The sequence below is a fragment of the Vulpes vulpes genome, chromosome 9 (genome assembly GCF_048418805.1).
Source record: "Vulpes vulpes isolate BD-2025 chromosome 9, VulVul3, whole genome shotgun sequence".
Classification (NCBI taxonomy): Eukaryota; Metazoa; Chordata; class Mammalia; order Carnivora; family Canidae; genus Vulpes; species Vulpes vulpes.
In genome coordinates this window covers 33081370-33104480 of record NC_132788.1, presented here as the reverse complement: position 1 = coordinate 33104480, position 23111 = coordinate 33081370, and the positions used below count along the sequence as shown (strand labels likewise).

The 23111-nt window shown below is 38.5% G+C and overlaps 2 protein-coding genes across 9 annotated transcripts in view; one reads left to right on the top strand and one right to left on the bottom strand.

Moving 5' to 3' along the window:
• The window catches only part of PALLD (palladin, cytoskeletal associated protein), a 401027-nt gene extending 386099 nt beyond the window's left edge, over window positions 1-14928 (top strand). For 5 of the 6 annotated variants that reach the window (XM_072719731.1, XM_072719730.1, XM_072719733.1 and 2 more), the window contains 6 exons: window positions 2421-2515; window positions 5042-5174; window positions 8092-8299; window positions 10816-10981; window positions 11513-11646; window positions 12756-14928. In XM_072719731.1, coding sequence (XP_072575832.1) covers window positions 2421-2515; window positions 5042-5174; window positions 8092-8299; window positions 10816-10981; window positions 11513-11646; window positions 12756-12931 — 912 coding nt within the window. In that variant the 3' untranslated portion in view covers window positions 12932-14928. Of the gene's footprint in view, window positions 1-2420; window positions 2516-5041; window positions 5175-8091; window positions 8300-10815; window positions 10982-11512; window positions 11647-11806; window positions 11853-12755 lie in introns of all 6 variants that reach the window. The other variant, XM_072719732.1, reaches the window with a different exon arrangement.
• The window catches only part of CBR4 (carbonyl reductase 4), a 158614-nt gene that overhangs the window by 71788 nt on the left and 63715 nt on the right, over window positions 1-23111 (bottom strand). The gene's annotated exons all lie outside the window — the stretch shown is intronic.

The following is a 23111-nucleotide window of genomic DNA, read 5'->3' as shown; positions in this document are numbered from 1 at the left end:
TAATACCAAAAGAAAGAAAACCCCACTATGTATGAAAAAATTGTTTTTAAAACAATTCTAAGGAATGTTTCTTGTTTATCTGGTCATTATTATAATTACATCCATAATAATTTCACATTTCGAGTGTTTACTGTGTGCAAAACACAATACTAAGTACCCCTGTTAGCTCATTTAATCTTCATAAGAACCCATGCAAGATTGATTAACTCTGTGGTCCTATTTTATACATGAACTCACTTAGGAGGTTAAATTACCTGCCTAAAGTCCCTCAGTTATAAAGGACATGCCTGGTTTACAAACCTAGACTGACCAGAGCTAAGGAGGGTCATGCGAAGGTAACTAAAACTCATCTCAGTGTTAAGAGGGTGGGGAGACCATCATTAAAAGAGGTATTTGAAGGAATCAAAAAGAAGGTAAGAGCATACTCGGGCAAAGTATAACCACTTGGAGAAATTTATTGGAGTCAACCAAGCTGTCAGGACCCAAAAAATCATCTGGATGCATGTCTGTGCATATATAATGTCTATTAAAACAATAGCAGCAATGATTAATAGTGATTCTTCATGATATCAAGATCCATTTGATATTTGGAAGATAAAGATCACTTTAGGTTGTATCATTTAATGTTTACAACATCTGTGTGAGACAGATACACAGATATGTATCTTCTGGTTTTACAGAAGAAGAAACAAAGGCTTGAACAAATTTGGTGATTTGCCTAAAGTCTGAGGAAAGTCAAAACTCAACTCCAGTTTAGAGAAAAATTTTTGATCTGCTTCCCCAAATTCAAGGTTAAAGGCTGAATTTAACTTACATCTTTTTCTAACCACATAAGTGATTAATGTTAACTTCCCTTTTGGATCCTCTGGAGTCTGGCATTGGGCTCCCACCTCCATGGAGAGCCTGCTTCTCCCTCTTCCTCCCTCTGCAGCTTCCCCTGCTTGTGCTCTCTCTCTTTCACTTTGAGTCAAATAAATACATAAAATCTTTAAAATAAATAAAGAGGACCTGAATAGCAAATATTGTGAGTGCTGGAGGAGGTCACATATCTAGTGCGATAAGACTACTTCAGTTTTGTCTCTTTACGGCCTCCTCTTTCTGTTTGATAGTTCCCAGTTCTTCTCCTGTCTGTATCACAGCCTGATATGTCTTTGCCTTTTTGGAGTGGTCAAGGCCCTAAAGAAGTCCAGTCTGTGGGGAGACCCAGAGAGCCCTGCTGACTGGATTCCTGCCTTCACTGACTCCTGCCGTGGGGTTTCTCTGCATCCCCTCCACCATTGTGCTCCCTCATCCCTGTTCACTCTGAGGTGGAACTCAGAAAACAGTTCCTCAAAACATACAGAACACCTGTGCTTCTGTTACCTGTCTATACTGGCACCGTGGAATGAAAATGAGAGGTAGTGGTAAATTTGGGCAATAAGTGCACATGAGGGTGGCTCATCCACTGTGAGCTAGAAATCCCTAAGTCTCATCATTAATAATCTGCTGTTTCTCGTTTTCCTTTCTTGCTGCTCTGTCTAGCCATCGTCAGAATTTAGAAGTACAGCTGCTCACCCTGTCCTAGATACAAGAGGAAAAAATCTATTCTGTTACTCTTCCAGTAATAGGGAAAAAAGTAAAAGAAGGAGCAAAAACAAAAAGCCAGAGTAACAGTGGTGATTTACTCATGTTATCTGAGTCCTCTTAAGTATTACTTTTGTCCATCCTATGACAGCATTTATCAGTTCTTCAACTTAAGAGATAAAACTTGAGATAAAATATAGCTTTTCATTAGATAGGCCTGTATCATACAACCCACATATTTTTAGGTATCTCACTGCTCCTGGTTTTTAAATCACAACTATGCTTAATTCATGGGCATGTGGTAGCCTATAGTCATTCTATTCTCCTTGTCATGCCCATGTATCCTTCTCACATAATGCTCACTTCATGATGCTGGCGTCTCTTTTATTATGTGGTTTTTAGAAGGAATACCACCGACATTTTATATATATATAACTAAAAAGATACATCAGAAAACTAAAATCATCTAGTATGATTTTAGAATTAGCTACAACTAATAGATATTTGACCATAAAAATGGAATTATTGCAAGACAGTTAATGTCCTCCTGCTATATTGTACAATTCAACTCCATGTGTTAGGGAGACCATAGCAGATTATAATTAGTTCATTAAGGAGTGTGATTTTAAATACCATTCTAGATAAAACAGTAAAGCTTTCTTAATAGTTCAAAGAAAGACCTAGTCACCAAGTTCTTTAAACAAACAGAGAGTTTGCCAAGGAGTTTAACTCAGGGAAAGTACATTTCTTACTAATATGGCATATTGGTTTGTTATGGACAACAGGACAGTAAACATGGTGCTTAGTGGTTAGTTGTTCTGCATGGCAATCACTTCTTTTTCTGATGTCTCTGACAGGGCCGCATCAGTTGTACTGGACGCCTCATGGTACAGGCTGTCAACCAAAGAGGCCGCAGTCCCCGCTCTCCCTCAGGCCATCCTCATGTCAGAAGGTATGGCAGATGTTCCTTCCCATAGGTGTTAACTACTATTTTATTTTAGTCATTACTATAAATTCAACGATATTTGAATCATGGTATGACCAAGAAGAGCAGACAGTGTCAGAAGACAGAAGAACATGAATACGGTCTTAAAGTGTATACGTTGACTAGCCCCTTGATGATTATGCTCCTTTGCAATTCATAAAAGGGAAAGTTAGTTGCTAATGTGGCTAAGCCCAGTTAAATATACCACCACTAATTTGTTAAGTAGGGCCCAGTCAGTATATGAAGAAACAAGACTAGACACCTTTAAATGGCAGGCACATTAACATGAAAATACTAGTAAATGGTACACAGCCATTCAAAACCAAATTTCTAGACCAGCAGCGGTCTAGACTGGCCATGACAAATTATTGCCACTAGATTTCTTTCTTTCTTTTTTTTTCTCTTTTCTTTCTTTTTGCCACTAGATTTCTTAAAATTAGCTGGTTTGTGAATGTTCACTTTTGCGGTCTAGACTGGCCATGACAAATTATTGCCACTAGATTTCTTTCTTTCTTTTTTTTTTTCTTTTCTTTCTTTTTGCCACTAGATTTCTTAAAATTAGCTGGTTTGTGAATGTTCACTTTTCAGTCATTTCATTCAAAACAGTTTATTTTTTATGACAGTTGTAGGTAAAATGTGCCCTATTTTAAAAGTTCAGCAAGTACTTGTTAAGAGTAAAATGTGCTTCCTATTCCTAGTCATCCTGAGCTTATGCAAGGATACTGCCGGAACTACGGTAGGCAGGGAGGAGAAAAGGAGATCACTTCCTAGTAACATACTTGCACTTAAAAAAATAGGGTAGGGGGATCCCTGGGTGGCGCAGCGGTTTGGCGCCTGCCTTTGGCCCAGGGCGCGATCTTGGAGACCCGGGATCGAATCCCACGTCGGGCTCCCGGTGCATGGAGCCCGCTTCTCCCTCTGCCTGTGTCTCTGCCTCTCTCTCTCTTTCTCACTGTGTGCCTATCATAAAAAAAAAAAAAAAAAAAAAAATAGGGTAGGGGATCCCTGGGTGGCTCAGTGGTTTAGTGCCTGCCTTTGGACCAGGGTGTGATCCTGGAGTCCCGAGATCAAGTCCCACATCAGGCTCCCTGCATGGAGCCTGCTTCTTCCTCTGCCTGTGTCTCTGCCTCTCTCTCTCTCTCTCTCTGTGTGTGTGTGTGTGTCTTTCATGAATAAATAAAATCTTAAAAAAAAAATAGGGTAAGTCACCCTGGCTATCATGTTGGGTGCCTATGTAGATATCTTACAGAGCGTCTCAAATAGCCCTGACTATATAGACTGTAGGCCCCACATGCAAACACTGCTGGTGAGGAAAGCACGTACATACTAAGTTAGGCTCACAGAAGGAAAGCCAGAAACACTGAGGAAGCCCCAGACAAGTGTTATGTCTACACCCCATGTGACCGCATGCTCAGAAACCTTTGCTCAACAATTTGGAAGGCTGTTCTGGCACCGAAACACATGGCAGGTTAATTCTAACTTGTTTGTGGCAGTATCTAGTCACAAGAACCTAGTTAGGCCTTTGCACATGGCTATAAACAGGGCGTATTTAGTCGCAGATCTCTTGCATTACTTTCTTCTGCTTTTCTTGTGTCTTCAATATTTAAGCTTTTCCATGTGTCCGTGTCTACTAGAAAAATATTCTGCTCACAAATGAGATCTGTGCTTGGAGAATAGTAAACTATATATTTTAAAAAGCTGGTAATTATTAGCCTGTTACACTGTTCTTTCCTTTGTTCTACTCTTACCTTTTCCAGTTAAATGTTTTTAAACTTGTCTTCTAATGATTAGTGACAGGATTTATGTTCAGTATCCTGTTCCTTTGTTGCATCTTCCCTTCAATTAACTTGAAATGGTGTTATTCTTAAAGGTGCCTCTAACAACCTACTCAAATCAAGAGAGATGCACCAAATTTGGAAGATATGCACAATCTTATTTTAAAGCTAAAAAATTTAATTTGTTTTCCTGGTTAATATGAAAAGGAATTTTGATTAGAAAGATAGGAAATTTTTACAAAATAATAAGAGATTTTAATTTCCTATAAATTTAAAATCCCAGTGGAAAATTATACTTTCTGTTGGAAAAGATTTGGTAATAAATGAGCAACAGCTGCTGCTGCTTCTCATATAGCTTTCAAAAATATTTATTTAGGGAAAAATAGGTTAATATAGAGAGTACTTCATTTTTTCCCATTTCCCCTTTTATGATTTATATTAGCTTTAAGGATTAGGATAGCGGAATTATTTAAGTTCTGCATTTAGCAGACTATTAAGTTCATAATAAACTTCCAAATGAAACAAGACTTTGCTAACTTTTCTGGTTTTAAGTGCAAACTTTCGGAATAGGAATCAGGTAAGAAAATTATATTATTACTCCATGTATTATTATAAAAATCAAGAGTCTGAAAATAATTTCTATCTTCCTCCCTCCCTCTCCCCTTTTGTTTCCTTCTTTTCCTTCCATCTTTTTGTTTATTATCTGTCCTGTCCTAAGGCCTCGTTCTAGATCAAGGGACAGTGGAGATGAGAATGAACCAATTCAGGAGCGATTCTTCAGACCTCACTTCTTGCAGGCTCCCGGAGATCTAACAGTTCAAGAAGGAAAACTGTGTAGAATGGATTGTAAGGTAAGAGTTTGGTGTTGCCTCCCTTCCCCCGCCCCGCCACTGCCATGTCTTTTAAGTTCCTTTTAGGGAAATTATGTAAGGTGTGCATCTTTGAAATGTTTTCCAAACTACGAGGAAAAAAAAGAGAGAGAGTGCTATTTACTGGATGTTTATATACTGTTCTGTCATTCGTTTCCTTTAAATTTTTACTGAATGTGTTTTTTATTTAGAACCCTATATACCATACTGCACACAGTCACTGGGAGGTTGTTTCCCTTTAAGTTTCACATTTTGTTGAAGCAATAAATGTGTTAAATTTGTCATATGTCCTGATAATTCATTTATCTTCCATTCTTTTTTCATACACATTTTATAGCCATGTATCTACTCCTTTATTCCTCCTATTTCTAGGAGAAGTTAGAGTGACATCCGTCTCTTACCCATTTTACAGTGGGGATTCCTTTTTTTTTTTTTTTTTTTTAAGATTTTATTTATTTATTCATGAGAGAGACAGAGGGAGAGGGAGAAGCAGGCTCCATGCAGGGAGCCTGACGTGGAACTCGATCCCAAGACTCCAGGATCAGGCCCTGGACTGGAGGCAGACACAACCACTGAGCCACCTAGGCGACCCTACAGCTGGGATTCCTAACCCAGGGCCTTCTGGGAGGCAGCTTTCCTTAGGTGTGAGTTCTGAAATTGCATACAAAATTATGTGTATGATACAGCTTTCATCAATTCCTCAAAGGAGCTCAAGGCCAGAAATGTTTAATAACCACTGCTGTGAAATTTTTTTTGATTGCTTTGTTTTTTTGCCCCATGATTTATTGATCTTAAATTTAAGTACTTAAATATGGATAAGGTTTTTTGAATGTGGGCTCCCTCTGCTGGTTCTCTCTGGGATTGCAGAACACAAATATAAGATGCTTGGAGGATTAAATCTGGGTTTATAGAAATGTATTTTAAAAAAAAAGTACTCTTAACAAAAGTATTTTATTTTCCAACATAATTCTTTTTACAGTATAAGTTCAAAACTTGAGTTTTAGCACGTGTGTGTTTATTTTTGGTCTGTAATTAAGAGTCCATACAGACCACTTATGAAATGACATTTGAGTCAAAATGTGAAATTTTATTTTAGATTATTAGATGATACCAAGGGATTATTATATTACATGTACAAAGGGTTTTAAAAAATCTTTATTTTTTAAGGAAAAAAATTATCAGTATAATTTTGCCCTAAAAAAGCACTCCCCCCCCCCCCCCCACCTCTCTAACCTGTTGGGTACGTTCCTAGATGCTGACTACCCCCTGTCGTGGTACTAAGTGCAAAGGGAAAATAATCCAACTCCTCTAGTAACAGGTCTCCTCATCTGCCTCCTCCCATTTCCATATCAGCCGAGAGCATGCTTCTGTTCAAATTATGACCTGTTTACAATGACCTTGAATTCCTGAGATGGGGCTTGGTTTATTTACATAACCAGAAGGGCTGGAATTAAAATGGGTAGAAGAATGGGCATTTTCTCTCTGCCTTAATGAGATGAAGTCTGTCCCTTGGCATGAATGCAGTGTGAATTAGGGGTGTTGAGAGTGCACAGTGCTTGGACTGATGCTCCTACTACACATGCCATGGCCTTGGTCAGGATCTAACCTAGCAAGGTGGGAACAAACCTTGCCACTTTTTTTCTCAACTTGGGAAAGGACTGGAGCCTGACCAGAAGCCTGTACTCCCTCTTCCTGCATACCACCTCTAGTGATCTCCAAACAGGTAAAGGAGAGGACAGAGAGCCTGACCCTTTCAAAAGCCAAGCTGACTAGTGCTGTTTCCAAAATATCTTCATCCTTTTAACCAGCATTTCAGTTTACTTATTTTTTTCTCTCTTAAATCCTCAAGACCGGGACACCTGGGTGGCTCAGCAGTTGAGTGTCTGCCTTTGGCTCAGGGTGTGATTTCGGTCCAGGGATCGAGTCCCACATCAGGCTCCCTCTGAGGAGCCTGCTCCTCCTTCTGTCTATGTCTCTGCTTCTCTGTCTCTGCTTTTCTCAGGAATAAATAAATAAATAAAATCTTAAAAAAAAATTCTCGAGATCTTTGTTACATGTAGGGGGGAGGCATCTTGTAGGTAGTGTAAGTGAATATCACAAAGCAGGAATGGAATTTGGCAGAGCTGGGTTTTCAAAAGAATTACTTTACAGTCCAACTGACATCTTTTTGAATGCAATTTCCCCCTAGTAAATTTGGGGTGGCGGTAAAAAAAAAGCCTTCTTTAATGGTGCTTTTTTCCCTTTCACAATTAAGGGCAAAACTATAAAGAGCTGACAGATGGCAGCCATCCCTACCCTTCACAGCACAATGTGATATTAGCAATTAAATGCGCTTTTATCTGATCTCTGGTCTACACAACTGTCCAGATCTCAGATCTCAGGATTTTAGTTTCCGTTGTGATGCTAATTTGTTGAGATGGCTTTCTGGGTAATTTCATATTGCTCTTGTTACTTTACTTTCAAGGATTATAAAATAATAATAGCTCTGTGTGCTGATGGATGCATTAACTATGTCTCCACAGCTATGGCAACCCTTTGATAACAAGCTTTATAGGGTATAAATGAGCTGAGTATGTGTTGTATTGTAGTTGGACATCTTTTTCCAAAGAGCTCAGAGCCCTGTGCTGACATCATCCCAGTAACCTTTTAACCCTGGTGAGGTAAGACAATAAAAGAAATTTAAAAACCCCATTTTACTTTTCTTTTGTAGGTTGCTCTACAAGAGATGTTTAGAAGTGAGTCGATGATTTCTCAGGAAGCTATTGAAAGGTTTAAGCAAAAGAGTACATGAGCTGGCTCTTGTACTAATGAAGGAGAGAATTTACGGTGGTTTCTTAACTATAAATGATTTCACTTTGTTTCAGTATTAGAGAAATTTATATGCTCCTTTCTGATTCAGGTCAGTGGGTTACCAACCCCAGATCTAAGCTGGCAACTAGATGGAAAACCTATACGCCCCGACAATGCTCACAAGATGCTCGTTCGTGAGAATGGGGTGCACTCTCTGATCATAGAGCCGGTCACATCACGAGACGCTGGCATCTACACATGTATAGCCACCAACCGAGCAGGACAAAACTCATTCAGCCTGGAGCTTGTGGTTGCTGGTAAGCAAGTCTGGAATTTTTTTCTTTCAGAATAAACATCAGATTCAAAAATGTAAATTAACCCTGCATTATTAACCAATATGGAAAAGAAGTCAAAGTACTGAAAAAGTAGATTGTTTCATCAAAACAGTCCATTAGGACAGAAGGCTTAGCAAATCAGAAACATTAATTTTTTTCAGTGTAGCCATAATTATTTCTTTCCTTTCTCCCATTAGCCTGGCCAAGACAGAAGAGGAGGTTAGCAGCTGATCGGGGTTGTTCTACTCCTTGTGTGTGCTGGCCTCAGTGTTACATAGAGAAAGAGCAGTGGTGTCATGGATTATAGAACCAAATTTGATATATAAGAATTTGCTCATGAATAAAGTTCTCTGCCCACTTTTTAAAGTAATGTGCTGTGGCCTCAAAATTCAAAAATTTTAAACATTATCATCTACCCCCAGTGTCATAGTCAAATTCAGATTTGCTTTTTAATGTATTATACTGTTAGGTAAATTTCATACAAGTACATGTTATACAAAGTCTTACCCTTACCCTTTATAATATCCTTAGGAGTTGAGCATAAGTAAGAGTCTGTTATCTGTTCTCTTTTTAAAAAGAATGTTTATTTCTCATACCTCTATTTGCGAAGTGCTTCATATACATTATCTCAGCTGGTCCTCACAAAAGCCCTAAAAGATAACTGGAGCAAATTTTCTTCACTTTACAGATATGGAAGTTCGAGAGAGTAAGTGACTTTCCCAGGGTCCTGTTTGGTAAACTGAGGGCCAGATCACATAGTCTGTTCACCTCTAGTGGTCTTCCCCAAACTATGAGCCACTGAGCTCTTCCAAGAGATACAGTAGCCATGAGAATAAAGCCCAGGAGGTCCTGGCTAAAACCCTGGATAATGATTCTAATAAAAGCACCGGGAACCTTTTTCACACAAAAATGTCCTAAATACCTGGGCTGTCATGTTGTGTGTTACATCAAGTATTCACTATTCCTGTATGACCAGGATCAATTTCATCTAACCCTCTAAGCATCCCTCCTCCAACCTAAAACTGTTCAGCATTCTTCTGTTAAATGTTCCCCTTGGATCATATCTGCTCTCAGAACTGAGACTTGAAGGTCTGAGAGACACAGACATCTTGGTGTGCCTCAGTCAGTACTTGCATGAGAAAGGTGGCAGGACACAGTAATTAGAAGCATCATGTCTTTGGCATCAGATCTCAGTTCTAATCCCAGCTCTCATTATATATCTGCCAAAGGACATAACTAATAAATATCTCTGCAGCTTGATTACCCCATATGTGAAATAGGGACCATCAGGCCCCACAGAGTCTTTATGAGGATTACATCATTTTATAAGGATTAAATCATATGAAGCTCTGCATCACCACCAGTAACCTGCATAGCATTGCTCCAAAATGGTGGGTGTTATTCTGTTGGAAAACTGCTTTGACATTGAGGTCCATTTTATACCTTCTATGCTTTTCTCAAAACTAGGATCCAGAAAGAATATTAACAGACCTATTCTCACTTCCTCTGATATAGCCCGAGGCCAGGAAACCATGTGAAATACAATAAAAGTATAACCCTCTACATCATTCCAAATCTTCAGAGAGTCTCAGGTATTTGCAGTTTTCAGGTGCAGGTTTTCTCCTCTTCACCTGTTTCTCCCCTGTGTGGCTTGGCTATATCTGTCACTGCACAGGAGTGTGTGGTAGACAAAGTCATGCATCCTCAAATTCATTATTGGTAGCTAAGAAAATAATTAAACTTTATTCTTACTCTGACATTGTTTCTACTGCACATCTGTGAAAACAATTTCCCATCAGATAGTAATAATCAGAGTGTTATTAAAGTTGTCTCTTTGTGGCTTCTTTCCTTCAGAGGTTATAAAAAGTCTTTTTATAACTTCCTTGAAAGAATACAAATTGGAATTTATAATTTATAGGATGTACATTCCTAGTTTTAAGTAACAATTTTAAAAAGCAGACAAATTTGGATAAAGATGTCTCCCTGTTCATTTCCCCCTTTAAGTCCTACGGTATGTCTCACTTGAACCAAGACTTACAGATTAGTAAACATTGATTCAGACAGCAAGGAGAGATCTGAGTGGATCAAATCCTTAGAAATCCTTGTTCTCCTTAGAATCACTAGGTGGCAGTGGTTGGTAGAGGCATAATCAGTAGTGAAGCCATCCCAGATGCCTAGCAATGACTTAGGAGTGCCACTCAGCCTGTCAGACAGGCATTCTGTGGAGCAGATGGCCAGTGGACTGTGTGGGCCTGTCAGACTTCAATTAATTGAGGGGAAAAAAAAGAATTAATTGAGGAAATAAATGAGTGGAACAAAAGCCTAGGGACCTTTCTTGGTAAAAGAGTGATTTGGAGAAGGAACTAGCATCTAGCTGAAGTGAAAAATGGTATCATAAAAGAAAAGATGTATTTCAACAATATTTCTAAAGGCTGCTGAATTCTTCATAGCATTACCTTTGTAGATCACTGATAGATAATTCCTCTCCTGTCCCTTAGCTAAAGAAGCACACAAACCTCCCGTGTTTATTGAGAAGCTGCAAAACACAGGAGTTGCTGATGGATACCCAGTGAGGCTGGAATGCCGTGTTTCAGGAGTGCCACTGCCTCAGATATTTTGGAAGAAAGAAAATGAATCGCTTACTCACAGCACTGACCGAGTGAGGTGAGAATACACAGTGACTTAACTTAATCCACATCTGTTCAATAGGTCCTAAGGATATATAAAAAGGATATACTTTATATAGCAAATACATCTTTGCAAGAGTCATGTTATTGATATTAAAGACAAAAGTCACTCTTTACCCTAATGTAAAATTAAGTTTTTGGAAGGAAGCTCTAATATGTGATGAGGCACATTCTAATTTAATCTCATGGTGATTTTTTTTAAAGTGTTTATACCTAGAAGAAAAGATGAATTTATTGGCTTCAGTGGTGATACAGAAACTATTCAGTGGGTTTTGTAAAGGGGGATCCTCAGCTAGAAATTATGTGTGCACATTTATTCAACCTCTTGATGTCTGCTCTTCTCTACCATTAACTTTAATGGGGCTAGCAGCCTTTCTAGATTAAGTATGACCCTATTATCTGCTACTTGCACAATTCTGTTTCTAATGATCTAATTAAAAATGATGCCTCATGTCCAAAGCCACTTTTTAAAAATTTAGAACCCTAATGACTTTATCCGTTTCTCCAGCATGCACCAGGATAACCATGGCTACATCTGCCTGCTTATTCAGGGAGCCACAAAAGAAGATGCTGGGTGGTACACAGTATCAGCCAAGAATGAAGCAGGGATTGTGTCCTGTACTGCCAGGCTGGATGTTTACAGTGAGTGCCACTCCATGTCCTCTCATTGTATTTATTCATTAAGTCATGAAAAATTAGACATCCGGACAGCAAATCACATTACTTTTATATAAGCTTATAAACAACTATAGTGTTTTATTTGCCCAAAATTTCATATTGCTCTTTCTCTTTCTATTTATAGTTTCTCAACATTAATAGTGAACTACACCAGGAGAACAAACACCCAAGTATCATTCAGGAACTTTGTATTATTAGCAAACTATGCATGTTGATTTCTCTTACGTTGGCTAGTCAGTTGTGGCTTCCTTACTCAAGCCTCCTTAGAAGTTAACAGTAGACGAAGGCAATAACCACCTTTTTCACATTTTCTTGTTACTGTGTTCTGCAAATGACTGCCTCTTAACATTTCTTTCTATATTATAATCCTACACGGTGTCTTCATGCACTCTCAATGTGTGTACCATGGATCCTGGAATGCATCCTTTCTGTGGCTTAGCGCTTTTCTCTTTTAATATACTTTGAGCAGCTCAGCAGTAGGCTTGAGTGTTTGTGTATGTATATTTGTGTACATGCATCTTAAACTTAAAGAAACTTGTTTCTATTTAATTGCAGACTAGTCCAGTAGCATGAATGATCTATTGACATAAAGGAAACCACTAGAAACAAATTAAGAACTTATTTCAAATTTCCCCTCTTCTTGAATAGGAAATAATTTTGTGAGGTTCTTCAAGTATTGAGTGACCTCAACCTTCCCTACTGCCCACTTCTTTTCAACTGATTAACATTGAAACATCTATCTGAATACCTACTACAATTATTATGGCATTTATACATGTTGTGCTTTGAAGATGTTTTTTAAAGAGGGAGAGAGGGGGGAGTTAGGAAGCTGAGCAACTATTTTGAAGGATTTCTGTGCTCCAGTAAGTATTTACTGTAAAAAAAAAAAACTACACCTCTTCCCACTGCCCTGTATAGACAGTGCTGACATTTTAAGATTTCCACCATGCCAAAGAAACGTGCCTGGTACATATCAAAAGACATTCTGTATTTACTTGAAACATGTAAGTGCTTTCCAGTGATTTCCTGGGGTTTTTTAAAAATCTTTTTATTTTTTTCCTTTTTTATTGTAGCCCAGTGGCATCAGCAGCCACAGAGCACCAAGCCAAAGAAAGTACGGCCCTCAGCCAGTCGCTATGCGGCACTTTCGGACCAGGGACTAGACATCAAGGCAGCGTTCCAACCGGAAGCCAGCCCATCCCACCTGACGCTCAGTGCTCCCGGCTTGGTAGAAAGTGAGGACCTGTAATCCAACATTCTTGTTAAAGCTGAAACACTGAAACAGCCGTTGCTTGACCAACATACTCCTTTATCACATTATGTAAAGGGTAAAAACATACCTTTGACTATAAGAGATAAACACCAAAATATTTTTCTTACTTGATATACCAAACTTAGAGTTTAAGTAGGTAATGCTAATAGAAATGTACACATTGCACAGAAAATTTACATTCATCATCCAATTTAAAACTTGTGGAATTTCTGTGATGAAAGCAATCTCAAATGCCAAAATGCTAATGGAAATCAGCTGTTCAAAGGTAACCAGAATTTGTATTCTCCAAAGTGCCTTAAACACTAGTGGTAGGTGCTACACAGCATGACAGTGTGGAATGCTTTACATGAGGCAAATGTACCACAAATAGTACTAAAATGACTCTAACTGGGCAGTGTGTTCAGATAGCTACAGTGAACCAAGTGCAATATATAGGAATGAAAAGGAGAGTAAATGACAAATCCAAGTAAATGCCTTGTTTTTGCAAGTTGTTTTATATTAAATCATAAGGAAGGAGTTACTTGCCTTAAATTTTATTAATACCGAGAGTTTTCTAACAAGGTTAATACCTTAGTTCTTAACCACCTTTTTCTTTATGTGTAGTGTTTTCTTTTCATGCTACCTTAATAGGAAGCTTACTTACAACCATATTAAAAGGCTAATTTAAATATAAATAATATAAACTGTTCCAAATAGAGCAGAACTATATTACAGTCCATTCCACAAAAGACATCCAAATCACCCAAATGACCAAGGCATATAGTATTCAGAGGAAAGAGGGGTCTGGAAGTAGCAGAAGAATGAAGGAAAATGCTACCAGCACACCTGTATTCATTTGGACAAAAGTAGAAAGGGCCGGAGAGGCGGTGAAGGCCAGGCTTTTCCTTGGTTTTCCTCAAATTAAAGTGTAGGTGAAAAAAACACTGCCATTCAAAAGTCCAGGGATCTAGGGTCAGCTGGGAGATTGGAGCACATGTGCTGTGGAAGTTCAGTGTGTCCGAAGTCTGTGTAGTTGCTGAAGAGGTTAGGTATGTCGAGCAAGTGGAAAATGGACTGAGACTGCAAGATTGGCATCAGTGAGAAACTGCCCTAGAGGGAAAAGGAGATTTGGGAGAGACAAAAACAGGTTTGTGCCATAGTCTAGTTTTTTCCAGTGGCACTGTGATATGGTGAATGGAAAATGCTAGTTCACTTACATGCTGCCATGCAGTCTGGCCTTAAGAAGGTGCTGGGTTCCAGGTAGTTTGTAAAGGCATCTCTGCAAAGACTGATGTTTGAACGCATATGATTCTGCAACAGCTAGACTGACATGATTCTGACCAGACTTGATGGTTTTAAGTCGGAACCAAGAAACTTTAAAATGGAGAAAAAAACCAATTTGGCCAGCTATTATAAAACATGAGGTTTTAATGGTACTTTGCTATGAAAACACTGTATTCCTTATGCAAAACACATATATCTTTCATTATTTATAATAAAAATGTTGAATTGTCTTAGCTCAGTTAATTCAATATGTAGTATTTTTTAAGATAATTTTATATCTGTGTACCACCCCATATATTTCATATTACTGCTTCACATGTACAGCTTTCTACTTCTTTGTAAGAACACCAACCAACCAAGTTTTAAATGATTAATAGGCTTGATCACTGGGTGGCAGATGTTCTTTGCAGAATGGTGCAAGTTTCTTTGACCACACTTATATGCGTTGCTAATGTGGAATTTAAGATACTATACAGAGTCTTTCATGGACCTATCTATATTGTAGAATTATGACTTATGTCATATCTTACTTGCCAAATTTTTCTGAATTTGACTGTTTGCTAATTTGTTGGGTTGGGATTAAGTAGCATTATTTGCCACCTTTTATGTTGTATTTATAAAAAAAAGTACTATCATACTACTTTTTGGATTGTTGTGCTGGTGTAATGTGGATTTAACATCAATAAATATTTAACAAATAATAGTTGAAATTTTGTGAAGAAAAATATTCCATTGTTTTAGTTTTCTATTGCTGCTGTAATAAATTAATACAAGCTTAGAAGCTTAAAATTTATTAGCTCACAGTTCTGCACGTCGGAAGGGCTGGGTTCTGTGCTCAGACTCTTATAACGAACATCAACACATCCACTGGACAACATCTCAACTGGAGCTTTTCCAAGTTCCAGTAGTTGAGATAAAATTTATTTCCTTGCAGTTGTAGGATAGAGACCTCAATGTAATCTGTCAGTAAGGAGCCACTCTCCACTCCTACAGGCCACCTCCGTTCCCTGCCATGTCATTCCCTCCATCTCCAAAACAAGCAAAGGGAATCTCCCTCAGAATGGATCCCTGTCATGCCTTGATCTTATTCAGAAGCCCAGCCCCCTCTAAGGGATCACCTGATCAGGTCAAGACCAAATGAATACCTCTCTTTCTTAAAATCACTTGATTTTTTTTTTACCTAATTAAAATCCCTCCAAAGCAACACCTAAATTTGTGTTTGATTGGATAACTAAGAGGTGTGTGTATACCAAGAGGTGGGAATATTGGGAGCCACCTTAGAATTCTGCCTACCACATTAGTTTACTGTATATATGCTTATAAATAATGTTGGTTCTTGTGATGCCCCATAGGGACAGTGTTCTGTGACCACAAACCGTATGCCCTCTCTTGGCATCTATGAAATTAAATAGGGTTCTTGTTCAAGATGGTAACACAGGATCCTCAACACACCTCCTCCCACAGACCCACCAAATCAACAACATACATAACGATTTCCTCTAAAAGAACCCCCCAAACTAGCCGACTGCTACACATTAGGCAAATGAGACAACCCACATCAAAAACAGAAGAGGCTGAAACACAATCTTGTCATAAACTCCACCCCTGGCACGGCAAGCTACCATCAGGAAGAACTCAAAATCCCCGGCTTCAGGCTCAGGATCAAAGGATGTGAAGCCCCAAATGAGCACCCCAACTTCAAGACCTGCACCTGAGAAACAAGCCCCCAAAACATCTAGCTTCACAAGCCGCCGATGGGGCTCAAATCCACCAGATCCACAGAGCTATAGCAACCTGATAGTTCTTAAAAGGCTCCATGGAGTCACCCATCCTAGGGACCAATCTTTCTCTGAATTAAGCCTATTTGCTTATCTTAGAGCATCAGCCTGAAGGCACGTCTGCTGCCCTAATTTAACAAACATCTAGGGGTACTCTGAGATAATCTCCCAAGACTGAGGCTGGTGAGTACGATCTCTGTGCTCACCCCCTGCCTCACTCCAGGTCACCAGTCTCCCAGAAAGAAGCTTCTGCAAATGTTCTGGTTTTCCCTGCTGCTGCCCAGGGGACAGCCTGGCTGTGGTGGACAGTGGAGGCATGTCCCATGGGACTTTAATGGAGCAACCACCCTTAACCATCTACTGCCCAAGGGCAGAGCAGAGGCAGAATGAACCTGTGAGAGGACTGTTTGCTTGTCTTTATAGCCACAGCCTGAGGGGTAGGCTTATAATGAAACACACATCTGAGGGCCAACTCCCCATCTCCAGAGAACACCAAGGCCAGCCACTGTCCTCACACTCTCCTTCTACCTCACTCCAGGTTGCTGATATCTACCCAAAAGGAGCTTGTACGTAAGTCTCGTGCCCAGGTTTTTCTAATTACTACCCAGGGGACATCTCCTGACAGCCTGGCTCAGGTGGCCAGCAGGATTCACATTCGAGTCCCATAAGACTGCAATGGAGAAATAATTCTTAACCAGCTATTTCACACCATCCCCTATCCCACCCCAAGACAACCTAGACAGCACTGCCAGTCTCTGTGAAAGAGGACAATTAGCTTGTCTTTATAGCTGTGCCCTCGGAGTTTGTAATTACACTTCTAGGGACTGACTACAACCCCCTCCAGGGAATGGAGACCAGAAAGGCCAGCAGGCACCATCTTCAAGCTCTCCCTCTGGCCTGTCTCAGTTCATCGGTATTTCTAAGAAAGGAGCTTGTATCCACATCTAGTACCCCTGCTTTCCTGGCTTCTTGCCAGAGTGCACATCCTCCTGGGTTCATGGGCTCAACAGAATGGTAGCAAACAAAGAAACAGCTCTTAACTAGCTATAACCTCAGGATTTAGTGCGGAGGCAGCAGATATGCCCTGCTCCCAGTCTTCCCCTGAAGAGGTAAATCTGCATACTTTAAATATTGCTGTCTGATAATTTGGCTTCCCAACAGCCTGAACCTTGGTGCTGTTATCCAGTTGGCATAATGACAGGTCTCAGTACAGCCTCCACTACTTGGAGGAGCCACTAAGCATGAAATAGGCTGCTTGGACAATAACAAAGGCTTGAATTAGGGCTGAGTTGGACAATAAAATTCATCTCCTATACAAGGCCATGCCTTCAAGACTGGGATAGGTGACTATTTATCCAATGCACAAAAACAGAGTGTCAAGGAAAATGAGCAAACATAGAAATACATTCTAAAAAAAAGAATATAAAACATCAGAAAAAAAAAACGACCCTTGATGTAGTGGAAATAAGTGACTTCTTACTAAGAGTTCAAAATAACATTCATAAAGATGCTCACCAAGCTCAGGAAAAGAATGAATGAGCAAAGTGTGAACTTCAACAAAGAAAAAATGTAAGTCAATACCAAACAGAAGTCATGGAACTGAAGAACATAGTAACTGAACTGAAAAATACAAAAGGGGCTCAACAGTAGACTAGAGGGGGAAAAATTAGAGAAAATGATGGGGAAAAAAAGACTAGATGAAGAAAAAAGGATCAGTGATAGAGCACAGGAACTCATTCAATCACAGCAGCAAAAAGAAAAATTAAGAGTAAAGATAACTTAAGGGACTTGTGATACAACAAGCTGATCAACATTTGCAGTATAGGGTGTCTCAGGAAAAAAGAGAAAGGAAGAAAATGAATTTCAAGGACTAAGGGCTGAAAACTTCCCTAACCTGGGGAGGAAAACAGATGTCCTGATCCAAAAAGCCCACAGAGTTCCAAGAAAGATGAATTCAAAGAGACCCACGCCAAAACACATTATAATTAAACTGTCAAAAGTTAAAGACAAAAAAAGAAAAGAAAGAAATCTTAAAAGCACCAAGAGGAAAAAAACCTTATTACATATAAGAGAAGCCTCATAAAATTATCAGCAGACTTTTCAGCAAAAGCTTTGCAGGCCAGAGGGACTGGCATGATATATTCAAAGTGTTGGAGGGAAAAAAGTGTGACCAAGACTACACTATCCAGCAAAGATCCCATTCAGAACTGAGGAAAGAGGAGAGTTTTCCAGACAAAAGTTAAAGGAGTTGTCACCATTAAGCCAACCAGATTTTCTTAAGGTGAAAAGAAAGGGCCCTAATTAGTAGCAGGAAAATGTATGAAAGCATGAATCTCACTGACAGAAACATATTGTAAAGGTAGTGAATTAATCACCGATAAAGCTAGAATGGAGGTCAAAAGACAAAAGGAATAAAACAACAACAATAATTCATTAAGGGACACACAAGATAAAAAGCTGTAAACTGTGACATGAAAAACATAAAATGGGTGGGACAGAGTAAAAAAGTAAGCTTTAAAATGTGCAAATTTAAGTCCTTATCAACTTAAAATAGACTTACCAACAGATGTTGATTTATGTAAGCCTAATTGTACCCACAAAGCAGAAACCAGTAGTAGACACACAAAAACTAAAGGAATCTAAACATAACACTATAGAAAATCATCAAATCACAAAGGAAAAGAGCAAAAGAAAGGAAAAAGAATTACTAAACAATCAGAACAAATTAACAAAATGATAAGTACATACCTATCAATAAATACCTTAAATGAAAAGGGACTGAAATATCCAATAAAAAGACACAGAGGGATCCCTGGGTGGTGCAGCGGTTTGGCGCCTGCCTTTGGCCAGGGCGCGATCCTGGAGACCCAGGATCGAGTCCCACGTCAGGCTCCCGGTGCATGGAGCCTGCTTCTCCCTCTGCCTATGTCTCTGCCTCTCTCTCTCTCTCTCTCTGTGTGACTATCATAAATAAAAATTTAAAAAAAATTAAAAAAAAATAAAAAATAAAAAGACACAGAGTGGCTGAACAGATAAAAATCAACATCTATCTGTATACCAAGGGATTCACTTTAGATGTAAGAACACACACAGACTAAAAATGAAGGGATGGAAAAAAGATATTCCTTGAAAATGGAAACTAAAGGAAAGGTGGGGTAAAGTCTGTTTTTTTTTTCCTGTTATAAGACAGTAACAAGACAAAGAAGGTCATTATAAATAATAAAGGGGTCCGTCTAACAAGGGAATATAGTATCTGAAAATATTTATGCACCCAACATAGGAGCAGCTAAACATATAAAGCAAATATAAAAGGAAATATATAGCAAATATTAGATCTAAAGGGAGAAATATATAGCAGTATAATAATAATAAAAGACTCTAATACCCCACTCTCATCAATGGATAGATCATCTAGACAGAAAATTAATAAGGAACCGTGGCCCTAAACAATACATCAGACCAGATGGATTTAACAGACATATACAAACAGAACATTCTATCCAAAATTAACAACACATTCTCCTCAAGCACACATGGAACATTCTCCAGAAGAGAATACAGGTTAGGCAACAAAACAAACCTTAATAAAGTTAAGAAGATTAAAATTATATCAAGCATCTTTTTTGCTCACAATAGTAAGAAACTAGAAATCAATTACAAAAAGGAAACTGGAAAATTCACATATATGTGGAGATTAAACAACGTGATACTGAACAACCAATGGTCAATGAGGAAATCAAAAGAGAAATAAAAAAATACCTTGATGAATGAAAATGGAAATATATAAAAACTTATGGAATGCAGCAAAAGCAGTTTTAAGAGGGAAATTCTTAGCAATAAATGACTACATTAAGAAACAAGAAGTATCTCAAACAACCTAATTTATACATCAAGGAAATAAAAAAAGAAGAACAAATGTAGACCAAAATTGGTAGAAGGAGAGAAATAACAAAGAGCAGAGCAAAAATAAATACAGACAAAAAAAAAAAAAAAAAGGCAATACAAAAGATCAATGAAAGAGCTGTTTAAAAAAAAACAAAAAGATAAAATAGATTCACCAAGAAAGCAAGAGGACTCAAATAAAAAAAGGAATTAAAGAGGAGACATTAGGGATCCCTGGGTGCTGCAGCAGTTTAGCGCCTGCCTTTGGCCCAGGGCGCGATCCTGGAGACCCAGGATAGAGTCCTACATCGGGCTCCCTGCATGGAGCCTGCTTCTCCCTCTGCCTGTGTCTGTGCCTCTCTCTCTCTCTCTGTGTCTGTCTCATGAATAAATAAATAAAATCTTTTAAAAAAAAAACTCAACAGCAAAGAAACAAACAATCCAATCATGAAATGGGCAAAAGACATGAACAGAAATTTCACCAGAGAAGTCATAGACACGGCCAACAAGCACATGAGAAAATACTCCACATCACTTGCCATCAGGGAAATACAAATCAAAACCACAATGAGATACCACCTCACACCAGTGAGAATGGGGAAAATTAACAAGACAGGAAACAACAAATGTTGGAGAGGTTGTGGAGAAAGGGGAACCCTTTTGCACTGTTGGTGGGAATGTGAACTGGTGCAGCCACTCTGGAAACTGTGTGGAGGTTCCTCAAAGAGTTAAAAATAGAGCTACTCTATGACCCAGCAATTGCACTACTGGGGATTTAGCCCAAAGATACAGATGTAATAAAGCACTGGGACACCTGCACCCCAATGTTTATAGCAGCAATGTCCACAATAGCCAAACTGGAAGGAGCCTCAGTGTCCGTCGAAAGATGAATGGATAAAGAAGATATGGTCTATAAATACAATATTCTTGGAATATTCTTACTCAGCCATTAGAAACGACAAATACCCACAATTTGCTTCAATGTGGACAGAACTAGAGGGTATTATGCTGAGTGAAGTAAGTCAATCAGAGAAGGACAAACATTATATGGTTTCATTCATTCGGGGAATATAAAAAGTAGTGAAAGGGATTAAAGGGGAAAGGAGGGAAAATGAGTGAGAAATATCAGAGAGTGACAGAAATGAGAGACTCCTAACTCTAGGAAAAACAAACAAGGGGTAATGGAAGGGGAGGTGGGCAGGGAGATGGGGTGACGGGGTGATGGGCACTAAGTGAGACACTGGATGTGATGAGCACTGGGTGTTATACTGTATGTTGGCAAATTGAACTCCAATAAAAAAAATAATGTTCTGACAACAACAACAAAAATATTAACAAACCAAATTCAACAATATATAAAAAGGATCACATAACATGATCAAGTAGGATTTATTCCAGGGATGTAGGGATGGTTTAACATCCACAAATCAATGTAATATGCTACATTGACAAAATGAAGAATATCATATGATTATCTCAATGGATGCAGAAAAAGCATATAACAAAATTCATTATTGATTTATGATTTTAAAAACTCTCAAGAAAGTAAGTGTAGAGGGGAATGTACCTCAACATAATTAAAGCTATACATGACTAGCCCATAACTAACATCATACTCAATGATGAAAAGCTGAAAGCTTTTCCTCTAAGATTAGGAACAAGACAAGGATGCCAACTCTCGCCGCTTTTATTCAACATAATATTGGAAGATCTAGGGCAGCCGGGGTGGCTCAGCAGTTTACCGCCACCTTCATCCCAGGGTGTGACCCTGGAGATCCCAGATCGAGTCTCACATCAGGCTCCTTGCATGGAGCCTGCTTCTCCCTCTGCCTGTGTCTCTGCCTCTCTCACTCTCTCTCTGTGTGTGTCTGAAATAAATAAATAAATAAATAAATAAATAAATAAATAAATAATCTCTTTAAAAAGAAAAGATTAAAAAAAATATTGGAAGATCTAGTCAGAAAAATTAGGCAAGGAAAAAAAAAGGCATCCAAGATATAAAACTATCACTGTATACAGATGACATAAAGCTATATGTACAAAACCCTAAAGAGTCCACCATAAAACTATTAGAATAAATGAATTTAGTAAGGTTTCAAGATACAAAATCAATATACAAGATCAGCTGTGTCTCTATACACTAATGTCTATATTAGAGAAGTTAAGAAAACAGTCCCATTTATGATTGCATCAAACAGAATAAAATACCTAGGAATAAACTTAATGAAGGTGAAAGAACTTTATGCTGAAAACTATTGATGGAAACATTAATGAAAGAAACTTCATGAAAAAAGCATGAATAAATGGAAATACATTCCATGCTCAGGGATTTTAAGAATTAATATTGTTAAAATGTCATACTAACCAAAGCAATCTATAGTATCAACATAATCTCTATCCACATTCCAATGGCATTTTTCACAGAAATAGAATAATTCTAAAGATTGTATGGAATTACAAAAGACCATGAATAGCCAAAGAAATCTTGAAAAAGAATGAAATAAGATACATCAGGGTCTTATTTAAACTATATTACAAAGCTACAGTAATGAAAACAGTGTAGTATGGCATAAAAACAGATGCAGAGATCAATGAAAGAGAATTCAGATCCCAGAAATAAATCCACACACATATATGATCAATTAATCTATGACAGAGGTGACAAGAATATACAATGAGGAAAAAATGATCCGTTCATTTTTTTTTTGAGATTCTATTTATTTATTCATGAGACAGAGAGAGAGAGAGAGAGAGAGAGAGGCAGTGATGGAGGCAGAGGGAGAAGCAGGCTCCATGCAGGGAGCCCAATGTGGGACTAGATCCTGAGACTGTGGGATCACGACCTTAGCCGAAGGCAGATGCTCAACCACTGAGCCACTCAGGTGTCCCGAATAATCTCTTCAATAAGCAGTGCTGGGAAAACTGGCCAACCACATGCAAAAGAATGAAACTGGACCATTATCTTATATCATACATTAAAAAAAAACTCAAGATGAAATAAGACTTGCACATAAGACCTAAAATCATAAGACTCCTAGAAGAAAACATCAAAAGCTTCTTGATATCAGTCTTAGTGATGGTTTTTTTGGATCGGACATCAAAAGCAAAGGCAACAAAAGCAAAAATAAACAAATGGGACTGCATTCAAATAAAGAGTTTCTGCAAAGGAACTTTGCAGAAAAACAAAACAAAATGAAAATGCAAATCCACTGAATCGTATTAAATATTTGCAA